A 25198-nucleotide genomic window follows, 5' to 3' on the forward strand; every position below is an offset into this window, starting at 1 on the left:
ATATATATATATATATATATATATATATATATATATATATATATACAACCACCCTTTCACGCAGATGTGACTTTGCTGGGTTTGTTTTCTCTGGTGGTGCGTTGATCTCCACTGACGATTCCCAGCAGCTGGGCAATCCAGTCGCGAACGTATCTGTTCTATTTATTGCTGGCGCGTACTGAGATGAACGAGTGTTCGATACGCGTGACGCATGTCATATATACACAGCTTTCTTCCAGAAATGTTGTGCCGGTCTAGCCAGAAGGACGTGTGGACGCATTTGTGTGGGTGCCTCTCTCTTGAGCATTGTCTCTGTTTTTATCTCTCTCCCAAACGTTCTAAATATCTCGAATTCGAAACTAACTCACATACGCATCTGGGTTGGTTTCTCGTTGATTCATGAATATCTCAAATGAATTAGCTTTGACGACTCTGGAACCAAAATTTTGAAAATCCTTTCTTGGTAACGACTTAAGTCTATGGGCTTTGGGCCTCTTAGCATGGGCGTGGTCGATTTTTGTTGTCGCTGGGCACAGTGTTATACGTATAGACATTAAGATAACGCGTTATCCCACCCAAACTGTGTAGTTTAGGGAGGCACAAATGGCAAGCCTCTCTGAGCTAGCAGAGTGTGGGCGCTCATGACTGGGACAAGTCCCTTTTTTGGCCCGAGTCTCACTCACTGACGCCCACAGCTGCCTGTCACAGGCTCTCCGACCGTTACCTGGGGAACAAGGCATCAGTTCACGTCGTGCCTTGTCACCAGTTGTTCGAGTGTCACCCCGAGAGACGAACGTCCCGCCTACCGGCGGCCTCTGTCACGTGTCACAGGCTGTACTACCGGAACCCGAGGATCAAGGTCCTCGTATCATTTCCCTCAGTCATCTGCCACAGACTGTTCGAGTCGCACCCGGAGACCAAGGTCTCTCCAATAACTACGCTCCCTCCTTGTGTGTCGATAGAGTAGTGGTTCCGCGTCAGCCAATGCGCGTCGGGGTTGCCAGAGATCTGATTCCCGCGGTGCCCGCCCTTCCTGCCAGTGTGAGCGGCAGGCGACGCCATGTAGCCTCAGCAGCTGAGCACGTCATAATGCCCCAATGATGACGACGCCATCAGTTCCCTCGTTATCCTGCCACAGGCTGTTGGTCCAACACCTGGACACCATGTGTCCGGTGTCCTGCCACAGGCTGTTGGTCCAGTACCTGAAAACTAGTTCCCTCTCATCAGTGCTCTCGGTCGTCTGTCGCAGGCTGTCCGAACCTTACCCCGGTTACGAATGGCCTTTTCACCGAGGATGGTCGCCTGTCGCAGGCTGTTCGATCGGTACCCGGAGACGAAGGCCAAGTTCCCGCGGCTCAACACCAGCTCGCCGGAGGTCATGCGCTCGTCGGCGCGGGTGCGCGCCCATGCCGGCCGCGTGGTCACCTCGCTGGGCTCGATCATCAGCGCCCTGGACGACCTAGAGGTGGTCGACGAGACCATCTTCCTGCTGGGCGAGAGTCACAACCGGCGTAAAGTCGAGGCAGAGGATTTCCAGGTAAGCAGCCCTGCACGGCCGAAGCGGACGTGGGTACAGCTTGTTGCGAGTGCTCACTCAGAGGTCGAAAAGTATGCTGGACTGCCTCCCAACTGCCCTTTTCGGACCCATAGTCTGTCTTCCCAGCCCATCCAAGAAAACAGGCTTTTAAGATTAGCTCCTAAACATTTCAGAGTTGAATTATCTTCTGCACACAGTAGAGAAGTAGACAGAAAAAAGAAAAGGCTGTATTCCTCCAAATTTACTGCGCTATAAGCGTTGTGTTTTTGGGCGCGCTCAAAGACTGCGTTTCCTTCGACATGAGGGAATCGGGTATGCGAATACATCTCCCGTGTTACCTGGGGCAAATTCGCATGGTATACGGGAGTTGGACCTCGAAAATGCCACAAGCGTTAGATGTACTCATATTTATACTGTTTCGCTACCTACTGCAAGTGTAAGTTTTGGTAGTAAAAGAAAAACGGAGTCCCCTTACACCAATGGTAGACGTTGTTGATCTCTAAGACAAACATCAGGGACATGGAGACATGGCTGGTGTGAACCAAACCAATCTTTCCAATAATTGGTTACCCACCATTCTGTAACGTCCATGCCTGCCATCTTCCACCCGCACCAAAAGCTCATTTTCTCAGCACAACACGGCTGGAGCCATGTTTGTTGACCGTGCGCCTTTAGGGTTTTCCGGTCACTCTCGAAGACACACTCATCATATCCACACTTCACTTTTTGACGCGATGGATATGGCATCTTAGGCTCATAGATCTGGGCCTTCCATGAGTGTGATGCGCGGCTAATAAACCTGGACCTTATCGTCAATAGACAAACCAGCGCGGGTGGATAATATCGCTTATCTTCCAAACCGATGCCCCCCGCCAAACGCTCCGACTTTCCGGCAAAGCCCGCCCCTCAATGGCGTGCACACCTCACGCGCGCGTACATGTGGATTAAGGATGAGCGCATTGTGAACCAGAGCTAAGGGTCGCGGGAGACACTAGTATGACGTTAATTTGCCATATTTTACGTTTTTCATCTAGTTGTGTGCGCCATCGTGACAATAATAAGTCATGTTTTTTTCTTATGTATACAGTGGCCGCTTGTATAAAGCTATGATGGCCCATTTTTCTTTCAAAAAGGTCATTTGTTTTAAACTGACGTCATAAGAGATGATGCGTGGCACTACTGTCTCCGAAAAAAAAAATGGAATCCGGCGCAGCGTTCGTAAGAGTGAAAATGAGCTCAAACACCATTGAAAGCCGACCAGTTCACATTTAAGCCCCTCGCTACCCCTGCTACTGTTCCGCCCGAGCATCTCCGGTCCCGTCTTTTATACAGCCTTCGCCATGCCGAGGGGAGGGGATGGAAGGGAGAGCGGGGCAGGGCCAGTGGAGTGTGCGCGTGGACCGGGGCCCCTTTCGATCTGTCGTCGACACGATTGTCAGCTGGGATGCGTGACGTCATGCGTGCTGACGGAGCGTTCGATGCGTGGGCTGACAGGAAACTTTACTTTCCCTTCTTCTTTTACCGTTTACTTCAGTCCACACGCTGCCTCTGGCTTACCGCCGATCACGACATGCTACCTACAAAGTGGTATCTGGAAAGGTGGCTTCTTTTCCGGTATTCCGGTGTTATCATCATCTATCCCATCCGTATGTTGAGTGCTTCCTCCGATTTCCAATTCATTTCAATTTCTTCCCTCTCATTTTAAGTGTTTATCTATAACGTTATTAATTTAATGGGCAACACAACTACACACCGCAACAATCACTCTCACTCGCCTTACCACGACTACTCGTGGCATTTCGATTCCCTCCTTATCTGTCATACGTCGCATTTCCCCCAAAATTAGAGACAAGTGCCCCCCCCCCCCCCCCACCCCCCCACCCCACCCAGCTCACGTACTCGCCAACGCAAGAGCTACCAAATCAAACTCCCGCTTCAGTCAGAGTGATTTGTAATCTGGTAGCGCTTTCCCTCCATGCTGATGGGCTGATAAAAAATCCTGGCATCATCGTCAGCGGGCGCGCGACGTGCAGGCCACGTGACTTTGTGGTCACGTGACGTGACAAAGGGCGCGCTGACAGATGGAACGCGGCGGGGGCCGTCGGGCTGTTTCCGTAGGGGAGCGGGGGAAGGCGTGCGGGGGATGCACGGGCACGGGCACGGGGGTGCGCTGGGCGGTCGGGCCGGCGGAGCGTTCCGTCCCCACCTTAGCCAAGGCGTTGATGGCCCGGCCATCACCGCGGGGAGGTGAAAGAGCTTTTTCAACACGCTCCTGTGTCTCCTTGAACTTTTTTCAGCATCCCAGAATGGCCTCAACTGGTGTTGTCAAGTAAGCAAGTTTTCCGATTTCTTTGGTGACCGATAAATTGATGGGGTCATTTGTCTATGATTATGTGAAGCCAAGTATAAATGAAAGGTAATAGTAAACATATGATACTTATATTACCATTGCAGTCATAGGAGTTGTAATGATGCACCTGATCAAATCACAATGCTGGACAATGCTGAACTGCATCGCATATTTTACTGCATTGCAGCAAAAAAGCCACCGTGGATTCGGCACGTACTTTGTCGCGGCCTGATCGACAATGGCATCATAGCCGATGTCATTTCAAAGCCGTCCAGATGTATCGGTGGCGTGGCGTATGATCACCATGGACTCGTCATGGGCCCTCAGTTGGGGGTCCTGACTGATGTCGTTCAAAGTTTGAAACACGCTGCCGAGCCACGCCATCGGCCTTAGTAAAGTGATGGCGCCACTAAAGACTAAGCGTGTGGTGGTGGTTGGCGGAGAAATGAATCGTGGTGTGGGAGCTCACAGGCCTTGGCCAAGAGAGATACGTGCAATGGCGCCGTTCGCACATCTATCATGTATATCTGCCTGCAGTAAGTCACTGGGAATGTCTGCAGTTACCCGTATTCGAGAACACGTCATCTGACGGTGTGGTCGCGGGTTAGATTAGAGTGGTGGGGCACGAAAGGCTCGAATATGGGACGTCTCGTGCCGGGTCGGTGCCGGCTTGGTATGGGACGCCTCGTGCAGGATCGGTGCTGGTTTTGGTATGGGACGCCCCGTGCCGTATTGGGGCCGGTTTTTGTGTTTGGGTCGTCGTGCTGGGCCGGGGCGGGTTTGGCATGGGACGCTTTTTGCCCGGGGCGGGATGGGTCTAAGCTTTCTTCTTTGGAACGCTAGGGAGCGCTTGATGGTTTATGGATCCCCATGTACGATTTTTTTGCGCTGGTGCGATAGTGGCTACTCCTGTCGTGTCGCTACTTCACACAGATACTCCAAAAAAGTGTTCGTTCATCCAGTTTCAGCAACGTTGGTGAAATCTGTGCAGCACTCGCGCTAAAAAAATGCACGCATGGGTGTGGTCGGTGGCAACAAGCGAGTTGATTGAAGGCGTTCAACTACTCTAGTTCCAACGGCGTAACGGCACTAACTTGTGAGTGACATACAGGTTCTCGAGCCGGGAGGAGTGCGGCCGGAGCCGAGGAAATCAAAGGCCGAGGAATGCGGAACCCTGTCCGCCCCGTCCGGCCGCCTCCCCCCACACGCGGTGGCCGTCCAGTGGGCTCGAGAGCCCTCTTACGTCTGTGCATATTTACCTCGCGCACCGCCGCGACTGAGATAAGCGAGACCCACACACCGTTTCTCTTTCAGTCGCCGTCGCTGGTTAGGGACAAGACAGCAACGCCGCCGTGCTCGTTACTCACATCGGAACGCGGGGAAACGTTAGCCGGCGCTGCGTACGAGTAACCGAACTAGTGCTTGGGTACGGTAAAAAGGCTTAAGAGAGCGGAGCAAAAGTTATTCTTACTTGCTTGTTACAACACCTAGCTCCCACCGACTCGCTTAGTGTGAAAACAAAAACAAACAAAGCAAACACAAAACACGGTAGGTCAGGTCAGCTGGTATTCGACAAACGTACCGGTAAAGCGCATCCAGAGATGCGCGTAATCCGACTAAATCAACACATCGCTGTCAAGGTGGGTATATGATTCTTAGATCGATGTTTTTCAGAGTTCAAAAGCGCTTCCGCATCGGTTCCACGATGTGCAAAGACCAAATAAGGAAGGAAGGATGGATTTAAGTCGCGCGTATCTTTTGCGCGGCACGTCAGGACTGAGCCGTCATTCGGCTTCCATTCGATGGCATCACACAAATAAATGGGCTCCTGACAGTGTATGGTCACAGCGAGGACGCACTTCGCCCCCGGATAGAGGAGGCTGGTGTGCCCCGTGCGCGTGTCCGGTATTGAGGCGGCGAAGGTTGGTCCTCTGCTGTCTGAGCAGGAGGACACCCAGTCCTCCTGGGCTGGGCGTCCTAAAAAAAAAACTAGAGACCATGCCCCCGGCTGCCCGGAGCCCTTCTCGCGGTAACGCGATCGTCCGCGCTCACCCAAACTCGTGCATAGGGGCCATTTGTCTCAGCATCTGTTCCAAATCCGACACGGTGCTTGGGCGGAATGAGACCGAAGGTCAACTGGCCCATCCTCAGCAGCCGCATCGGTCCGCTCATTTCCAGTCAGCCCGGTAGGGCCCACCGCCCAGGCAAAGCAGAGTCTAGGCTTGAATCCACTTCGTAAGGTCCTCCCACACGTTACTGAGTCAAGGTCGTACTGGAGGTGTGTGGGTTAAAGCGTTGATCTCACACTAGATGGAGTGACAGACGCGGACTTTCGGGGCAAATCAACCACGCGCGCTGAATTTCCCCACGGCATCGCATTGACCTGACAGTGGGAGGAAGCTCTGCTGTCAGGCAGATGATCGCCAGACGTATCAGAAGATTGCAGAACTCGTCCAAATCGCAAATCCTTCTCGGCTGCCAGCATGAGGCAAACTTTTCCCATAGCCTGCACCACACTCGGCATGACGCGACTGTCCGCGCAACAAGCGGTTTTTTTGCTTTGACTCTGGTGCCAACGTTATTTGATCAAGCAGTCGATTGCTGTAGATGAAGTGAACGTGCGTCGTTGAGCACCCTTTTATACCGAGCCGATGACTGCAGAGACCATAGCTATTAAGGGTCATGTACTAGCGATTAAGGGTCATGTTCCCATCTCGATCCGAACCCGAGCATCCCATGTGGGAGTCGGAGGTGCAAATTACTAGGTCATTACATACCGTCATGATACGTATATTGAACAAAACGGACATGTCTTTGGACTGCTAAGTGGAACTTTCAAATAGCAAGGAATTATTACCATTTCTACTGATACTATACAAATAAGGCACATGAATAACAGGACAGGTCACCGGCCTCTGGACTATGTTATGTATCAAGGAAACATGACATGACATGATTCAATGAAGCGTCCGTCAGGGTAGCTTCGTTGGTTACAGCGCCTGTCTTCCGATTCACCTATACGTGGCGGGGTGGGTTCAGGTCGCTCTACGTCCTCGTTATTTGGCTTGGACAGGTATGGCCTGCGGCCGCTGAATATGTACCAAGTTGTGACATCTGATTTATGTGGTTTGTGTGTGGCAGGCGTTGCGAAATCTGCGTTATTGCGCAAACTTTTGGATTCCACACAGGTTTTTGGAGAGCGCCATGAAAAGCTTTGGCTTTTGCACAGCTCTGTGAGAGGTGAGAACCTAAACCGAAGGCGTGCTTTTCCGCACAACTGCATTTTCTGCGGAAGCTGCATTTGACTGTACTTTAGGTCATAGAGTTTGGCGAGGCATCTGAAGAAAACAGTGCAGAAGTGGTAGCTGTTCCGTTCAAGAGTAAGGGGAGTTTTTCCAAGTTGGGGACAGGCGAATGCCATTGTTGGTTATATATTTCCAGTTATCGCTCATAGGGGTCAATGTCGAACTGTCAAAAATCTGGAGGCTCAGCCCATGAGACCCTTTAGTTCTCGCGCCCATATCTCTGCTTTTCAGCATGTGCATCTGTTGAGACGGGAAAACGCTCCTCAGAATCAGTTTTCCTGCATGAAAATTGAAAAACGCACGTGCTTTCGTTATGGGACAGACATCTGTCCAGGGTGGTGTCACTCAAACGCGGAACACCCTTAAGCCTATAATTGGCGATAGCACGCCTCTGAAAGCCACTGTTGGGGTTAAAAGGCGCCTCGGACTGCGGGCTCCTAACCCGAGCTAAACTGGCGATGACACTTGGTAACTGATCTCTCCATGTGTCTTCGTTTAGCGGCGGCGCCGCTCGGGACTGACTGCAATGGGAGGCGGGCGGGTGTGAGAATTTGCGGCGATGGCAGTCACAGTCCTTGGCTGGGAGGTTTACGCCTGAGTACGCCGCTGATACGTTATAATTCAGGAACACTTCGTATGACGATGCAGCTGCGGGTAAGACGAAATTGGCGGTCACGAGTGGTTTTGGTACAGGGTGCTGCGTGCCTGGTCGGGCAGAATTTCTTTCAGGACCCCCAGACAGTGTAATTGCGTGGGTCCGTTTGTGGGTGCAAGTCTTCAAACCGGCATTAGCGGACCTTGCACTAGCGTCTGCTCGCCTAGTGTTGTCATAACTTGCGTTTGTTCTGAAGAAACGTCCAGTCATTCCGCTCTTGTTTATTATGCGAAGGCCATGCGTCGGGATACGCACTAACTGGTGGCGGCGGTGGCGGTTCTGATCGCGCATGGCCATAAATCACTGGTAGCGGCCACGAGAGCGCCTCTATTAATAATAAACCGGCGTCTAGACACAGAAGGCTTCCAAGAAGCCTGACACGGTGACCTCCCTCATCCTCCTCGCCAAGACCTGACGCTCGCGAACTTCTCTACACCTCTTACACAGGCACTGCTGGGTTGTAAGATTTGATCGACCCACACATTCCCAGACGTTTGCATTCGCTGGCAGACGAGAAAGTTCTCCCGAGTGACCCATCGTTTATAACTGTTCTTGATGACAAGAGCATAGATAAGTTCAATGCGTGGTAGAATGACGTGTACAGGCAATTTGTGTTTCGCCGGATGACCTCCCCAATGCATCTACCACAGAGGGGAACGCAGCGGAAAAAAATATATCCGGCTTTGCGGATTCTGTAGGACGCCGACGAACGTCACAGGAGTGGTAGGAAAACTCGAAGTTGTTAGTCTTTCCCACATCCTCGCGTTCTGAACTGAAAATTTATATCGCCTAGGGGGGAACTTTGAACGCTGTTAAAGCTGTGCACAGAAGACGTAAGTGACTTTTGTCCGACATGGACGTCAAAGGTCACGGGCAAAGGTCACGGGCAAACTGCATCCCCGAGCTGCAGCGTATCAGTTGGTGTTTGCCGCTGCCCGGGAGCAGCAGTTAATCGGCTGACCACCCCCTCCCCGCAGTATGCAGTCGCGGACCACCCACAAGGGGGCCTCCAGCCGTGCCATCGGAGATGGTCGGAGCACTGGGACCGTCTGTATCGGCTGACCACCTACGTCTATCGGCCTACCTTCCGAAGATCAAATAAGGCCGTTGACCTTAAGTGCACACCAGCCACCTTCTGCTTGGAGCAGACTTCTAGGTTAAAGTTGGTTGCAAGAAAAGATCTGAGGGCACTTCGAACACCAATAAGGAGTTTGACCTTGTCTGGCCTCATTCCATCCAAAGTTCATGATCTAGTGATATCCAAATTTGACACAAGCAATTTCACATGCAGATCTACCTACCCTGTGACTTTGATGTCACCAGCCCTCTTAGTTTTTCAATCTCGGGAGGTCAATGCCCCCCCCCCCCCCATTCGAGCGCGTCGACTTCAGCCGTCCATTCGGGTGCGTGGTAAAGAACGCTGACGGCTGAAAGTGGTTTCGGTAATTGCGCTTCACAGCACCGCTGGATGCTGGGGAGGGCGGTCCCAATTGCCGCGTGAATGACTTGCCGCCAATCCGATTTTATCCGCCAGGGTCAGGGGTTGGGAAGGGGGGGGTGATTTTGTCGGCCAGGGTCGGGGGTTAGGAAGGGGGGGGGGTGATTTTGTCGGCCAGGGTCGGGGGTTGGGGAGGGGGGTGGTTGGGGAGGGGGGTGATTTTGTCGGCCAGGGTCGGGGGTTGGGGAGGGGGGTGACTTTGTCAGCCAGGGTCGGGGGTTGGGAAGGGGAAGGGGGTGATATACCGCTCCCAGTAGGTGGGTGGGTCAGTGCTCCAAACGTTCTGAGGGGCTCCAAGAACTCGTGGCGCGGCCAGCCATGAAGGTGGAAGAACGGTCAGTTTCAACAATCGTCTAGCCATGTGGCATTCTGTTTACACTGTTTTTGGTTCGTGACGGCCTTAGCAGTAAAAATAGCCTCTTCCATTTGTTACAAAAGCTTACGGTAGGTTTCCCAAATGGTATCATGTATCAAGCGATGAAGTTGACGCGTCCCGGGGATATTGTCATTTCGATGCTAGATTAAGTCGTGATGTCAACGCATGGTGTCAACAGATGATTCGCACGATTGCTGTGCTGTTTGAGAGGACATGTACGCTTGCTATTTTGTTTTCTATCTTTGATGAAGCAGTTTATTGCCTGGCTTGATATAATCCAGGCACAATTCATAGCGAAGAACAATGTCTGACCAGTTCACCGATATGGTTCCACGGAAAATGGCCGAATGGTATTGAGCCGACTGTTATTTCGCCAAATATGAAAAAGCCGGGTGCGCTTTGCTGCCATATGAAAGAGACAAACTGATAAAAGGCGAAATTTGCATTGATGCTATGCCTTTTTGAGTTTGTGTGAATTAACGAAATGTTTTGTTTTTTGAGGACGTAAAATTGACAAAATGTGAATGAGTCGAATGCGTGCTACCCGGAAACTATGTAACTGAAATGTGATTAGCCGGATGCAAATATGCCGAAATTAGATCTATGTTAATGGCAATAAGAAGAATGGAAATTCACCGAATGGCCAGTGAAACGCATGGCTCTTGTTCAGATGTGAAATTGACGAACGGTAGTTTCAGGAATGCAGATTCGCCCAAACCCCATATTTGTCTAGGAAACGGAATGGTTCATTGCAAGTTATCTGAAGTGACAACCCCGCAGACCGTAAGAGATTGTTCTTAACTAACGTTCCGTATTGATGGGGAGGTGTGTGGTGGAGCGTCACCAATACTGTTGAGGACATAGTATCCATGGGAACCCGTGCAACAATGATGAATGAGTGACACGTGTGCCATTAAATTTATGAAATACGAGTTACGTGGGCTATGCAAATATGCATATGGACGGGCACTAAAGGCGTTCATCAATGCCTAAACAGAACAAGATGGACGAACCCCCTTGGCTACCAGACCCGTAACGGATATAGCGATGGTGCAATTGATGATGATGATATGACAATGATAGCAGTTATGCGTTCAACGATGCAATCAATAGCCATGAAGCCTGAGGAAGTCTGTAAGCCATGTAATATAGCCCTGAAGTCTAAGGAAACCTATCGCATCTGAGGGACAGCCCAAGGAACACAACGGTATCCACTCTGTACCCATCAGGTCAACCAGCTTGAGAATAAGTCGGTTGTCCGGCTAGAAGAGACCGGTTTTGTGGCCAGGCAGACCTACATTTCGACGCGTAAGCAAGCGACTAAATAACATTCGTTTAATGAGCGTTTGACTAATAGAAATATAAATGAGCATTTTACTAATAGAAACTATAGATCCATGTATGTATGTATGTAAAGCCTCCATAGGGCAATCCACAATGGAGCGTGGCTATCACACCCCGGTGTCAAGTGTACAGGACATAAAACATTCAGGTACGAGGGCATATAATACAGCGACACCCATTCGCCGGCTACCAGCAGCATTACCGCTCAACAGGTGTGCTCTCACCGCGCGCACGAGACGCTGCCGTGTCAGTTATGTGAGGTAAGCTGGCAATGCAGTATACAATGCTGATGCGTGGTGCCCGAAGCGTCTCCTACCGGCCTCAGTTCTCGGCCTAGGGAGGTATCGGAACCCATCCGGCTGAGTGCGTCACACACGTGCGTCGCAGTTTAACACAAATATAGGCCTCAGCACATTAGGCTCGCCGTGTAGCGTCACCTTATGAGCCAGGGTCTCTGGATCACTTGGAGTTCTCGAAGCGACATCCATTTAAATGTCTCACGCAGGTCAGATACATGGCCACATCTACATCGGCCAACAATCACTCTGGCAGCAGAGCTTAGGATCTTTTATATTTTTCCAAGTTTTTCTGTGAGCTATTGCCATAAACCGTGAGGCGGGACCTGATCCGCGTGAGCACTGATGTTGGCACTAGAGTTTCTATGACGTCATCGGGAAGGCAGAGCCACGCATGGGACAAGCCTGTCAGCATCCCCATGCGCAGGCCGCTGAGCGAGGACGCGTGTGAATTCCAGGACAGGGCGCTGTCAAAGACAATACCCAGAGTCCACGCCTCCGCACACGGTGGCAGCTAAGTGCCACGAAAAGTTAAGGTGAAGTTCGGAATGATGCGTAAAGTTTGATCACTGCTGACAGTGATAAGTTGTATTTCGTTTGCATTCGCCTTAAGGGCATACGGGCGGAACCAGAACGTAAGTTACGTAAGTGATGTTTTCATGCGGTAGATGAGTCTATGAGGTCGTTCTTCGGACCGCTCAATAAAACCTGGGTGTTACCAGCATACTGAAAAACATGAAAGCATGTGCGCTTTCTACGTGCAAGAGCAGGTGATTTGAGAAAAAAGTATACTAATAAGGCAAGTGATAAGACATTCGACATTTGATTGATATGAACTCTTTTTTGTAAATTAGCGCCTAGCTGCAGAATATTTTTAGAGCATTGTAGCATTGGTCTACAAAACATTTCGGCTAATTAATATTTGACTTGAGCATTTCGGCACATTAGCAGGCGACCAAAGAACACCTCGGCAATCAACTTTGAACCAAAGGTCAATTGGAGAACTAGCCATCCGACAAAAGAACATTTCCACAATTTAGCACAGGACTGAACAACGTTTCTGCAAATTAGCACGCAGTTGACATGCATTTTCAAGTATCACCGTGCTCTAAGTTTGACGCGTCGGCAAAAGGAATATAAGTAGATCACCGTTCGAATGTGAACATTTCGCATTTTTGGTGCGTGGAAGAATATACAGAGACATAATAACATTAAACTAAATACATTCGGATAAAACACATGCGGCTTGCTGTATTCGGGAAAAGATTTACGGCCAAGTGTATGTCGGTTATTCGTCTGGCTACCGCAGCTAACAGGAAACTTTGGTAAACGGAACACGCTGATTGGTTACCAGCTTTTCCTTATATTTGTGGATGCGTTTCTGCACCATCACGTACCCAGCGCACATCCAGTACAATCATGTATTCTGCACATATCATGTGCATCAAAGTACAGCACGCACCCCTTGTAGCTAAAAAAAGTGGATCTATGATTGCACTTTTGGTAAATTGCTGCTCACATTGCTGAATGAGCGGCTAAAATCCCATCTTTTCTACCGGCCAGCATCCACCCATCGCTGAGCGTCCTGTCTTGGGCCGATAACCGGGGCACGCCACGCGCGCCGACGTACCCGGCCGCACTGACGGAGCCGGTCGCGACGCGACGGAGAGCTGCGAAGGTCACATCCGCTTCCTCGTGGATCCCCGGGCGCGCAGAAGACCTTGAACCAGGTGCTCTCAAGGCCTCTCGTCTCGCGCCAGTGGACGTAAACAGCTCCGCTGTCGCTCCCCTCGCCTTCGCTCTGTGACCGCTGTTTTGAGGTGAAGCTCGGCGTGGGACGGACGGGGGTGCCATCGGACGGGTCGCCCCGGGCGCTGCAGTACGGTCCCGTCAGGTCCGGCAGACTGCGGGGCAGGGCAGACAGGCAGCACGGCCCCGTCAGGTCCGGCAGACTGCGGAGCAGGGCAGACAGGCAGCACGGCCCCGTCAGGTCCGGCAGACTGCGGAACATTACGCCCCCGTCAGGTCGGGCAGACTGCGGAGCAGGGCAGACAGGCAGCACGGCCCCGCCAGGTCCGGCAGACTGCGGAACATTACGCCCCCGTCAGGTCCGGCAGACTGCGGGGCAGGGCAGACAGGCAGCACGGCCCCGTCAGGTCCGGCAGACTGCGGAACACTACGCCCCCGTCAGGTCGGGCAGACTGCGGAGCAGGGCAGACAGGCAGCACGGCCCCGCCAGGTCCGGCAGACTGCGGAACATTACGCCCCCGTCAGGTCGGGCAGACTGCGGGGCAGGGCAGACAGGCAGCACGGCCCCGTCAGGTCCGGCAGACTGCGGAACACTACGCCCCCGTCAGGTCGGGCAGACTGCGGAGCAGGGCAGACAGGCAGCACGGCCCCGTCAGGTCCGGCAGACTGCGGAACATTACGCCCCCGTCAGGTCGGGCAGACTGCGGAGCAGGGCAGACAGGCAGCACGGCCCCGTCAGGTCCGGCAGACTGCGGGGCGGGGCAGACGGGCAGGAGGCGCTCCACTCTCAGCTGAGTGGGTGCGTCACCACTCGCCGTGCTCTGGACGCAGGACGGCTGCCGTAACAGCAAACAGCCGCGGCGAGCTGAGTCGTCTCTGCCGCCCGCCACACCCGTCCGGTATGCAGAGTACAATGCCTGTCACGTACGACTCAGCTCACGGCTTATCGTGACGGGGTTGCGTCACCTCGGGGCCACGTGGCCCGTGACTTGACAGCCTCTCGCCGCCGGCTATCGCACTCGTCCCCACTGACTTGCACGCCCGCGTTCCGGTCCGGTGCGCCTTAGACGCTCCCACTTGTCAAGAAGTTCAGCGCATGAGAGTCGCCTGATGTTGTCCTGCTGCGTTTATCAGCTGACTGTCGCTGTCATGCGGAGCGTGATGTCCGAGTGGTGTTGCTCTGTAGCTGGCGTGCCGCAGCCGACAGCCGACTTCGCTGTCATTTGGCAGCCGACTTGTGGTGCTGTGTCAGTGCCGCTGTTGACAGCTGAGTAGTGCTGCTCAGCAGTCTGAGAGCAGACTGCCGTTGATCTCCGCAGTCTGACAGCCACCTGCCGTTGCTCGTGACATCCAACAGCACGTCCTTTGTTTCAGAAATTTTCGCGGGTGTTCCTAGACTACCTCAAGGACACATTGGGCGAGACCTACACATCAGACTCGGCCGAAGCCTTCACGAAGCTGATGGGGGTGTTCAACAAGAAGATGAGCCTCCACCTGGAGCAGTAGACGGAGGAGTCGACGCGCTCAGCAGTCACCGCAGTCATCGCGAACGCGAACGCCATCGCGAACCCACTCGAACGCGGTCGCGCCGGTCGCACCAGGATCGCCCCCACCTCTGCCGGCCCACGCGGGTTCTCGACCGGCCCGCCGGGGTCCTCGACTGGTCCTCTGAGCCGCTGAGCGGTCCAGCAGGACAGCCGGCACGGGCGCCCGCTCCGAGAGCGCTGCAGCTCCCATGCGTACCCGCTCCCAGCCGGAGCTGCTGAGCTAGTTTGAGCAGAGCTGAGCCGAGCGGGCTCAGATGGCTCCTGCATGCAGCTCGCCGCCAGACGCCGCCGCCACTGATGCGCGGGCGTTTGGAAGCTCAATACTGGTACTGACGTCATTATCTGTATACCGCTTTGAATACACTGTATGCAAATGACTCGTAATGGTTTTTAATTCAAGCAAAGGTCGGACGAGGAGGATCGCTACTCGGAATCAGGTGTTGTTGCTCCCATCAGGCGTGTTCTGGTCTTTATTTGCTCCAGCGCGGTTGCCGTGTTGCACAATGTCCATGCCGCACCCTTCCATTTCTGCAATCTCATAGTTGCCTGAACGCTGATCTCATACCAGACTTCAAACTCACTGGAACGTTCGACACGATGGGCATGTGTCATTGTGTAAGTAACGCAACCCTCTGTACTGAACGGCATCTTAACTGGTCGTTGATTAATTCACGCTCGGGTGGCCGGACCCTTCACTCGGGTGGGGGTCAGTTTGACACCCCACCCTGAGATCTCGGGAATTAAGAAATTTAGAAACACCAAATTTACAGAGTGTCTTGACCTGTACGTCGACTTACTTAGGTCAAAGTTTCAAGTTCCTAGGTCATGACCTTCAGGTTGCAAGGTCAAACAAGGTCAATTCTAGGTTGGTCTCCAAAGTGCCCCCAGAACCTAGGTAACTGTTTCTAAGCAAAAAGCCAAAGGCTCATTTGGGGTCAGTGACCTTGTTTGACCTTTTGAAGGTCATGGTGACCAAAATCATACAAGACTGCGCTGAGTTTTGCATTTGAATAAGTGACGAAGATTAACGCTAGGCAGTATGTTGCTAAAACAAAATGTCGACCCGGGTCATCTTAGGTCAATGACCTTTTCAGACCTCCAAGAGGTCAATGGAAGATGTATAATGCGGTCCCTGTTGTCAATGAATTCGAAATGAGCACCACAAACTATCCCACACAGCAAGCCCTAGAGTAATAGATCAGGTTGGTTGTGATCTTGGTCTGACCTTCATACCTGACCTTAGGTCAACGTAACTTGCTTATTCAATATTTGTTGTGCCTAAGAAAGCATTTCAGTGATGTATGGCTTCGTCAAACACTCCGTTATTGTATCAGATTGGACGATCCGTTAGAACTTGTCCTCGTTGAAACCATGGCCTGACTTTGACCTGCCATAGGTCAGCGACCTTACAAGGTACGTCTAAATTTTTTATGTCAAGCGATCCGGTATCTAACTGTCTACAGCTATGCAGCATTTGGCGCTGCTACGCCGCGCCGTTCTAAAACCATTCTGGAAAAACCTTCGGGAAGGGCCAATTTGATTCCCGCCCCAGCGCGTGTTAAGGAGAGTGTTCAGAAAATATATGGGGTTTAGAACTGAAAAAGCCATTTTGAAGGTCTTTCGGTGCTGCTAAAAATCTTGCCCTTCTTAGGACCTAGGCTTTTAGATTCTGAGATACGCGCCCGCGAAAATCGGGGAGAGTATTTCAAAGTCACATTGGCATTCATGACGTCATAGTAATATCCTTCAAATCTTGCCATTCCATAAGCCATGCGACGATCAAACCAAAAAAGATATAAGTGTCGAAGCGTTCATATCTGCCGTTCGTGAACGAGACTACAATTGGGTCTCCAATTGTCAAATGGCTCTCAATCAATGTTGTGTAGGGTACGATGGCGTAATGAAACAGTAGCGCATTGAGGAGCATATTTACTAGACAGGAAATTGTGCTGTCTTGAACAGTCTGTTCCACTTTGAAAAGTATACCAATATTTACCAGTGAGCTTTATTTCATAATATGTGATGCTCGCTTCAACATCTTCAAATGTGAAAGATTCCCCTCAAGTTGAAGCTATTCATAGTGTCACTACAATGTACTGGACGGGTCCACAGGAGTCAGCGCTGATGCCACGCATATCCGAGGCACTGCAGTCTATCAAGCCCGGCCTATCTTTGAACATGGCTGTTTTGGAGCCTGTGCCATTCAAAGTGCCGAAATCAGTTCAGAGACGAAACTACGAAATCAAGCACTCATCGATGTCCGAAGAAGACAACGTCAATTCAGGGACAGAGTGCCGAGAACGACCAAGGCGTAATCGAACATGGGTGATCAAAACCACCGAAACTTAGAGCGAGCGCAGCTTTCAAACCCGAGTATCTGAGCCGCACTGGCTTGTCGAGAGCGGCGAACGTAATCATCGCACCGCAAGCGAGCGTGGCCACAATCAGTGCACGTGATGGTAACAATCATCGAGCGCAGATGGCGATCGCATTTGTTGAGCAGGAGTGATGATATCGATAATCGAACGTAGACAACTGCCACGTGTGCGGGACTTTGCCTCTTATGTTCCGCATATTTGTTAGAGCCTGCAAACGGCTTTCGAAAAATAGCTGTAACGTCTTCGTTGAAATAGGTCATCAATCAAATGGATTTCAACATTCAGTGATGTCCAAGCCTGACACCTGCTGCAGGTGGATGGTGTTTTTCTATGAACATAAAAAACAGCTCGAGTAAAACGGCATGCGATGAGGAGAGCGCAACACTCGACGATGTATGCGTTTAGCGTATTTCGAGGCAGATCTCGATTTTTTAGTGTATCAGAGGTCAGTAACGAACTGAACCAGCCGACACCCAGTAACAAATAATCATGGGATTGAGCATATGAGCAGAACTGAGTAGAAATCAAACGATGAAAGCCAGAGAGCAGAAGCTTAATCAGTAGTGGTGTTTGGAGAAACATGCAAACAAAGCATTATCATCGGTATATCCACAAAGTATCGCCGGCTTCAGTGGTGGCAAGCTTGCCGACGCGTTTAAATGCCCTGACACGGTTGATGAGTGCGGTGACACATAAAGCATTCCTTGGTTTGTGAAGCCTCCTGAGAGGAGAGGCCGCACTGTCGCCAAGGCCGCTTGAATCAGTCGCTGATTTGTCTTCCGACAAACAAACGAGCGCCGACCATACGTCAGCGTTTCTGGGGGACAGTGCAGCCAATTGTCGAAATGAAGACCATCCACAGCAATTGAACTTCAGGGGGCCTCCGCCTCGAACACTTCGAGACGATTACACCGCCATTTGAAGCAACAAACGGTGTTTTGTTCCAATGCAGTCGGCGCGTCAGAGGTCGTTGGACGCGGCGGGTCAGAGGTCGGCCGTCACCAGGAGCAGGTTCGGCCCGGGACGTGACCACGGCCGCGGCGGCGGTGACGGCACGGCCCTCTGCAGGCCGGGCTGCAGTGCCCCGCCTGCACGCGCCGCGGCGGCGACCGACGTCTTCCGCCGGCCTGCGCAGCGCCCCCGGACGTGAACTGGCGCCTTCAGCTGAAGACGACCAGGTAGCGACCGATGCCGGGCGGCTTCAGCTGAAGACAGCAGCCAAGTAGCGACCGATGTCGGGCGCCTTCAGCTGAAGACAGCCGGGCAGCGACGGGTACCGGGTGCCTTCAGCTGAAGACAGGCAGGCAGCGACGGGTACCGGGCACCTTCAGCTGAAGACAGTCAGGCAGCGGCCGATGCCGGACGCCTTCAGCTGAAGACAGCCAGGCAGCGACGGGTACCGGGCGCCTTCAGCTAAGGACAGCCAGGTAGCGACGGGTACCGGGCACCTTCAGCTGAAGACAGCCAGGTAGCGACTGATGCCGGGCGCCTTCAGCTGAAGACAGCCAGGTAGCGACCGATGCCGGGCGCCTTCAGTTGAAGACAGCCAGGCAGCGACCGATGCCGGGCACCTTCAGCTGAAGACAGCCAGGTAACGACCGATGCCGGACGCCTTCAGCTGAAGACAGCCAGGCAGCGACGGGTACCGGGCACCTTCAGCTGAAGACAGCCAGGTAGCGACGGGTACCGGGTGCCTTCAGCTGAAGACAGTCAGGCAGCGACCGATGCCGGACGCCTTCAGCTGAAGACAGCCAGGCAGCGACGGGTACCGGGCGCCTTCAGCTAAGGACAGCCAGGCAGCGACGGGTACCGGGCGCAACGGAAACATTCAGATCAAATCTGCTGTGCATTCTCATCGGATCAGAGCTGCTGTGCATACTCAGCGGGTCAGAGCTGCTGTGCATACTCAGCGTGGGTGAGACTCTATGTGATGGTTGCAATGCATGCGGGGTGTTGTCACGTATTTTGCCGCAGTTTTGTAGTTTCTGGCCCTTGCGAGCATTAGTACCGTCGGAGATGTCTAGTAAATACAATATTTGCGAGTGCAGTGACGCATACCAATGCGCGGTGAGCACTGTCAGTTCTCCCACCACGACACACACGAGTCGCCCGCGGAACAGCGGCAGTCGTCATCACGGGCGTCTGATCGTCATGACCGCCGAAAGCTTACTGCTGTCCAGCGAGCTCAAGGAAACGGCTTCGCAGTCCAGAACGGACAGGCCCAGTCTAGGTTAGTGCGGTAACCCAGCTTTTACCAGGGGTATAATTTCACAAAATGAGTTGGAAAATTTAAAAAATAGCATTGAGGTCTGAAAAAATGACGAAACTGACCTCTAAGATACCCAACAACGGGTTCTCAACTCTCTGACCCTTTATTTTTTTTCGAAGTTTGGGGCCAGAGCCCAAGATGGGGAGGATGGCTGAAGTTCCCCGTCCCCAAATTGATAGGAAACCCCACCTTTGGCTTTCACCACCGGAGGAGAGTAGCTAAAATCCCGTTTATAAACGCAAGTTGCCAGACCATCCCATACTTGTGTTGTACATATTGTAAATCCGCCTGCACTGAGGTTGCTTTTGTTGAATTTTGAACAGCCTCCAAACACCAAACCCAACTCCATTTCGCAGTTGACATTCAGCTAACCTGCGCACAGTTAACTAGCAAATGCTTGATAACGAGAAACTACGAACTAAGCGACACTGTCGAGCTTTGCCACAGTTTGGTCAGATATCTCCTGTCGCTGGTCTCCGCAGCACAAGATCGGCCCTTGGGCTGCGCTGGCTTCATTTGCGTCACACCCACCGTCCAAGACGAAGCCAGTGCTCAGGGCCTTTACACCAGCCTCATACCACAAACCATCCCAGCCTTGCGGACTGGTCGATATCCCTGCCCAGTCGTTCACAACGCTGAGAACTAGTGGATTGTTAGAAGGATTGAGTCCACAAAAACTGACATTTATTTCCTCGAACAAAAGACATCGTTCCAAGAAGCAGCCTCCAATCCCACCAAACTCAAATATATCAAATTTTTACCCGTTTGCTCTTTCTCCTCGCCCTAAGCGCACTTAAACGGCGTCATAATGCAGGCACAACAGTGTCATCTAATTATCACAGAGTCAGAACGGATTCCTATGAGAGAGACCAATATGTCAACGGAGTATGTCAGAGCTTCCCGAACATTTCAAGCACGTACACGGTTTGACCACAGGCCCACCCAATCCTTCACCCTCATGCACGTCCACGATTTGACCACAGGACCAATTTTTCGTTTTTAAGGATTATCTGCAAGACATCATTCCAGTAGCGTATTTCGCAAAATGCGTTGGGAGAAACGGTGAGCGCCGAACGAAATGGCTCAGCCTACCCCGAAAACAGCTCAAGAAACGGAATAAAAATGGTTCCTCCCCGCATTTGGCGGACGTTTCCCCAACGTTTGGGCGGAGCTGGAGCGAGAGTAAGAGGTCTGAAGCTCCCAAGTGAAGAAAAAACTACACCCCTATATCCATCCTTTCGTCGGTTTTCTTGTTTTACGCTGTGATGATCTTACAGGCACCTGGCCGCATGGACGCGCCCTGATGGTGGGTCATCACGGCAGCGGATTTGTTTGTAAGGTCACGGCGAACACAAAGCGCAAGAGTGACAATATTCCACATGGTCGGAATCTGTGAGGACCAAAGCAGTGCTATCCCTTAACGCTCTCCTAACGCCAAAACACTATCCCCTGTCTCGATGTTTGAATCGAGCAAATATTGTATTATTCATGTTAACTTACCGACTGATGGACCGGCCGCTTTGAGTCCCTCAATGTGCCGGAAGCTGGATGTGCTGTCAGACCAGCTGGATGTGCTCTCGGACCGGCTGTCGTTACGAGCCATAAGGTTGAGTCAAATCGTTGAGTCCTCCGCGGGCGGGGCGCGGCCTAAACGGGCCGCACCAACGGCACGGATTGGGCGGGGCGGGCGCGCCCCGCACCGACAGCGAATGACTGGGGTTCGGACTAGCCGAGCCTAGGTCAGGGAAGGGTGGGTCAGGGCGAACCACATCAGTTAATGGCCTCGTGCTATCGCTCGCGGTCCGTGGGAGTTGGTTCATGGGCAGTAAATTCGGTGTTATCGAGAGCCGTGATCTGATACGTGACATCATGCATACCATGGGCACGGGGCACGAATGAATGACCAGTGATTGATGCACGATGACACACTTGCGCGAATTATATTGGTTAAGCCAGGAATGTTACAAGCACGCATATTTCAAAGCGTATGTCGCAGTCGGCATTGCGTAATTAAGAGTCATCCAAAAATATGAGGCATGCCACATTTTTAGCACTGAATATTTATGCTGGGTATTTGAGCACTGAGTATTTGCCCAGCCAGCATTCCCAAATAAAACCCACATGGGTTAAAAGTGGGGCAACTGGGCTAATGTGGGCAGTGGACTACAGGTGGGCTTTGAACTGGGCTCCGGCTGGGTCCCACGTGGGGTGCCCACATTATTTCATAGTTCCGCGTGCACCAGAACTGTTCGTGTCTTGTACTGCTCCGTCGGAATTTATCATGTCAAGAAGAAATAGTCCACCAGGAGGGAATGTTTGCATTGGTGGGATCCATGTGGGCAAGCTGGGTTCATGCCAACATGGGCTGCCGGTGGGCTCGTATCTAGGCTTAATCTGGGGTCCAGATGGGCTGCCCATACGCTACATGCGCAACCAAGTTGCCACACACACAATATTGATGTGTATACCAATCCTTTTATTGTCTGGGTTTTACCATACCGTGTACAATTATTATAAAACATGGGATTGCCGCCTGGACTGGGGTCCATATGGGCTGACCACGGGCTACCTGGGCTCATTCCCATGTAGGTCGCGGTTGGGCTGGTATGTGGGCTCCATCTGGTACCCAGATGGGTTTCCCATACGCCACTATATTTGGCGCAGGTGCATTAGGCTTGTTACCGTGTGCTGCCGCGGTGGATTTTTCCTTATCATGTAGAAATGGGTACATAACAAAGGAGAACAGCATGGGTTGGGTCTCATATGAGATGTATATGGGCAAGTTGGGCTGATGTCAACATGGGCCGCAAATGGGCCAGTCTTTGGACTCCATTTTGGACCCAGATGGGCTGCCCATATGTTACGTACGCGATAAGGCTACAATACACACAATTATGTGTATATCAATTAAATTTATTGTTTTAAGGTTTTACCATATCGTGTACAACTATTTTACATGTTCCACTTCCATACCAACGTCCATGTAGATTGTGGGTGGGCTGGTATTTGAGCTCCATCTGGAACCCAGATGGGCAGCCCATACGCTACCATATTTGGTACAGGTGCATTAGGTCTGCTACCTTGTGCTCCTACGTTGGATTTTTTCTTATCGTGCACAAATGGGTACATGACAAAGCAGAGTAGCACGAGTTGGGGTCCATATGGATGCATGTGGGCGGGTCGGGCTCATGTAATCATGGGCCGCTGGTGGGCTGGTCTTCGGGCTTCACGTTGGACTCAGATGGGCTGCCCATATGCTGACATCTCTTACACCAGTTCATCAGTTTTCGCATTGCTCACCATGGTTGGATATTTTCTGATTGTGTACAAGCTAGTTTGCAACAAGGGCGAGCGATATAGACTCAGATCCAAACGGGTCCGCAGGTGGGCAAGCTGGCCTACATGCCAGCATGGGATGCAAGCGGGCTAGTGCCTCGGCCCCACTTGGGACCCAGATTGGCTGCCCATATGCTATCATATTGACAATGTGCGTAATAATTTTCGTACCGTGGGCTCCCTGGTTCGGTTTTACCATGCCACGTACTAATAAGAGGGACTGCTGGCATGGATCTCATCCTCATGAACCGCGCGTGGGCGAACCTAGCTCAGGTCAACATTGACCGATTCACTGTCATGTCACTTGAGGCAGTCGGCATGCTCCGTGTTGGAAGTTTGTGCGCTAAGGGAATGGATTGATTTATTTCACTCTACTTACGTTTTACCCGTCGATTGATCATTGCTCGCGTTTGGAGCTCCCCGATAACAACGGACGTCCTGCTGACCGGTCGCCCGCTGGGATTTCGGCCGCGGTGGGTGGGGTTTCGCATGACCGGCTCGCTGGCCGGCTCATATGCGCCCTCTTCAGGGGCGCGGAAGTGCCAGTCCGCGGGACAGCTGGCTAGGCGAGCCAGGTGGGCCGGCAGCACCGAGCAGACCGCTCACCCACTGTCTTCTATATTCTTGGTCAGAGTTTCTGGCGATCGCACGTAACTGACCAGATGCAGTTTCTGTGAGCTGCTTGGAACTCAAGGAGCACAGGCTCAGAGGGTCATGCTTGGACTTATCGACAGCTTTAGTGCCAGAAGTCCGACATGGGCGACTCGACGCAATTATTTCACTTTTTGAAGCTAATATTCCAGTTCCCAACCGTCTGTTAAGACTTTCAGCGTGTGGAGAGTTGTTGTCTTTCCATGGTGTCGGTGGTTGGATGGTGCGATTGGCTAGTCGACTCTTGACAGTATTCGATTGGGCGCTGTGTCTCCTCAACGTAATAATCTTGGAACCAGTGCTGCCAGCTGACAAAGGATGCCTGATCATTTCGTTCCTTACGATTTAGCTGAACTACCAGCTTTTTTATAAGCTAACAGATTTTTTGCATGCAACGGTATTTGTAAGCCAGGAGAGTATTCGGATACCGCATCGTATTGCGTCGTTTCACCTTCGTCCCACATTCGCAGTTTTTTCATGAAGATGGGGAGCAGTCGATGTGACGCCGCGAAAAATGCAGCGAATTGACCCCGACTCTCTGGACCTCAGCGCACTGGCCAATATCACGATTGGTAGCCAGTCTGATGTATCTTGGTTCATATTTTACCTCTCTAGGACAGATCAAATGTCCATTTTTCCTGGGAACGACGTTTTTCAGCTTTGCATGCGCATGTTTGAGTAACAATGCAGCTTAACAGCATACAAGTTACATGAACGTTGTTTTGTTTAAATTTCACTACAATCATATATATATATATATATATATATATATATATATATATATATATACGTTTATCGTTTATCACGTATGGAGCCATACGTTTATCACGTATGGCTCCGCTGACGGAACAGTGCTGGCCGCCGTGCGTATCGGCGGATCCGTCGGTTGCCGCCCGCCGATCACGCCGGCCGTGGATCATCATGCAATATTCCGACAAAAACTTCGCTTTTCAGAAAAAAGGCTGACAGAGAAACGTTTCTGGTGTCAAAACGCCCACGATGAATAGCAGTAGGATGGCGAAACATTCGGCGCGATTGCACGCTCCAGAGAGATATCCTCAGAAACTTCGGGGGGGGGGGGGGGGGGGGGGGTAAGGACGTCAGGAGGTGCATCGTCCTCCCCCTTGGCAGGGAGAGGGTTAAAGCATGTAATTGTGAATCCATGTGATACTTTGTGATTCTACGTACGATATGGACGCGTCGAAAAGCATTCATGGGTAGTTCTTATGCAGCATGAATCAAGGAAAAGAAAAAGGGATGATAAGCCATGGCTTGAAGCGTTTGCCACTTAAAAACTGCATGTCGTTCTGAAAGGGTGCTGGTGCATTATTACAGGCTTACAGCCGAACGTTCCACATTATCTTGCAACTAGAAGCCATTCTTTAGCAAAGTGTCCTCTGCAGATGACGCAAAGACCATTATATTTTGTTTTTAAAATCCACGAAGACAAGAGCGAAAATATATGCCATCGGTTGCCACCGCCAAACGGTTGCCTTTATTTAATTGATGGTATGTTTGTAATTCGTAGCATTCACGAACGATCCAGACCCACCAGGAATAAACGATGCTGTATTTTTCATGTACCATTCGGCAGGAGGACAGTCAGAAGCCTTTTCACAAAAGCGCTTGTGTGGTGTGTGTGTGTGTGTTGTGTGTGTGTGTGTGTGTGTGTGTGTGTGTGTGTGTGTGTGTGTGTGTGTGTGTGTGTGTGTGTGTGTGTGTGTGTGTGTGTGTGTGTGTGTGTGTGTGTGTGTGTGTGTGTGTGCGGGGGGGGAGCCGCCTAAGCCAAATCGCCGCCGAAAACATCTGTGATAATCGCTTTTCTCAAGCCTGTATTGTTTTAGACATGTTGATGTGCAATCCCTCTTCACATGGCTTTTATTCACATGTGTATTACGTTATCTACA

The 25198-nt window shown here is 51.7% G+C and overlaps 2 protein-coding genes across 2 annotated transcripts in view; one reads left to right on the forward strand and one right to left on the reverse strand.

The window, feature by feature from the left end:
• The first annotated feature begins 1294 nt into the window (after positions 1-1294).
• LOC119109046 (globin C, coelomic-like) lies at positions 1295-15034 on the forward strand. Its single transcript, XM_037232588.1, has 2 exons — positions 1295-1537; positions 14485-15034. Exons 1-2 carry the CDS (start codon positions 1295-1297, stop codon positions 14614-14616), a joined length of 375 nt encoding a protein of 124 aa, XP_037088483.1. The 3' UTR covers positions 14617-15034.
• A 3202-nt stretch (positions 15035-18236) lies between these two features.
• The window catches only part of LOC119109057 (protein SMG9), a 16365-nt gene continuing 9403 nt past the window's right edge, over positions 18237-25198 (reverse strand). The window contains exons 9-10 of the mRNA XM_037232597.1: positions 18758-18817; positions 18237-18325 (exon numbers count right to left, since the gene is read on the reverse strand). Coding sequence (XP_037088492.1) covers positions 18237-18325; positions 18758-18817 — 149 coding nt within the window. The remainder of the gene's footprint in view (positions 18326-18757; positions 18818-25198) is intronic.

This window comes from Pollicipes pollicipes, unplaced genomic scaffold (genome assembly GCF_011947565.3).
Source record: "Pollicipes pollicipes isolate AB1234 unplaced genomic scaffold, Ppol_2.1 Scaffold_2555;HRSCAF=2994_pilon_pilon_pilon, whole genome shotgun sequence".
NCBI classification, from domain to species: domain Eukaryota; kingdom Metazoa; phylum Arthropoda; class Thecostraca; order Pollicipedomorpha; family Pollicipedidae; genus Pollicipes; species Pollicipes pollicipes.

Bases quoted from the DNA above. Each gene is read 5' to 3' on its own strand.
- LOC119109046 (XM_037232588.1), top strand. From the start codon at position 1,295: ATGGTCGCCTGTCGCAGGCTGTTCGATCGGTACCCGGAGACGAAGGCC. The intron at 1,538-14,484 runs GTAAGCAGCCCT...CCTTTGTTTCAG, and splicing joins TCGAGGCAGAGGATTTCCAG to AAATTTTCGCGGGTGTTCCT.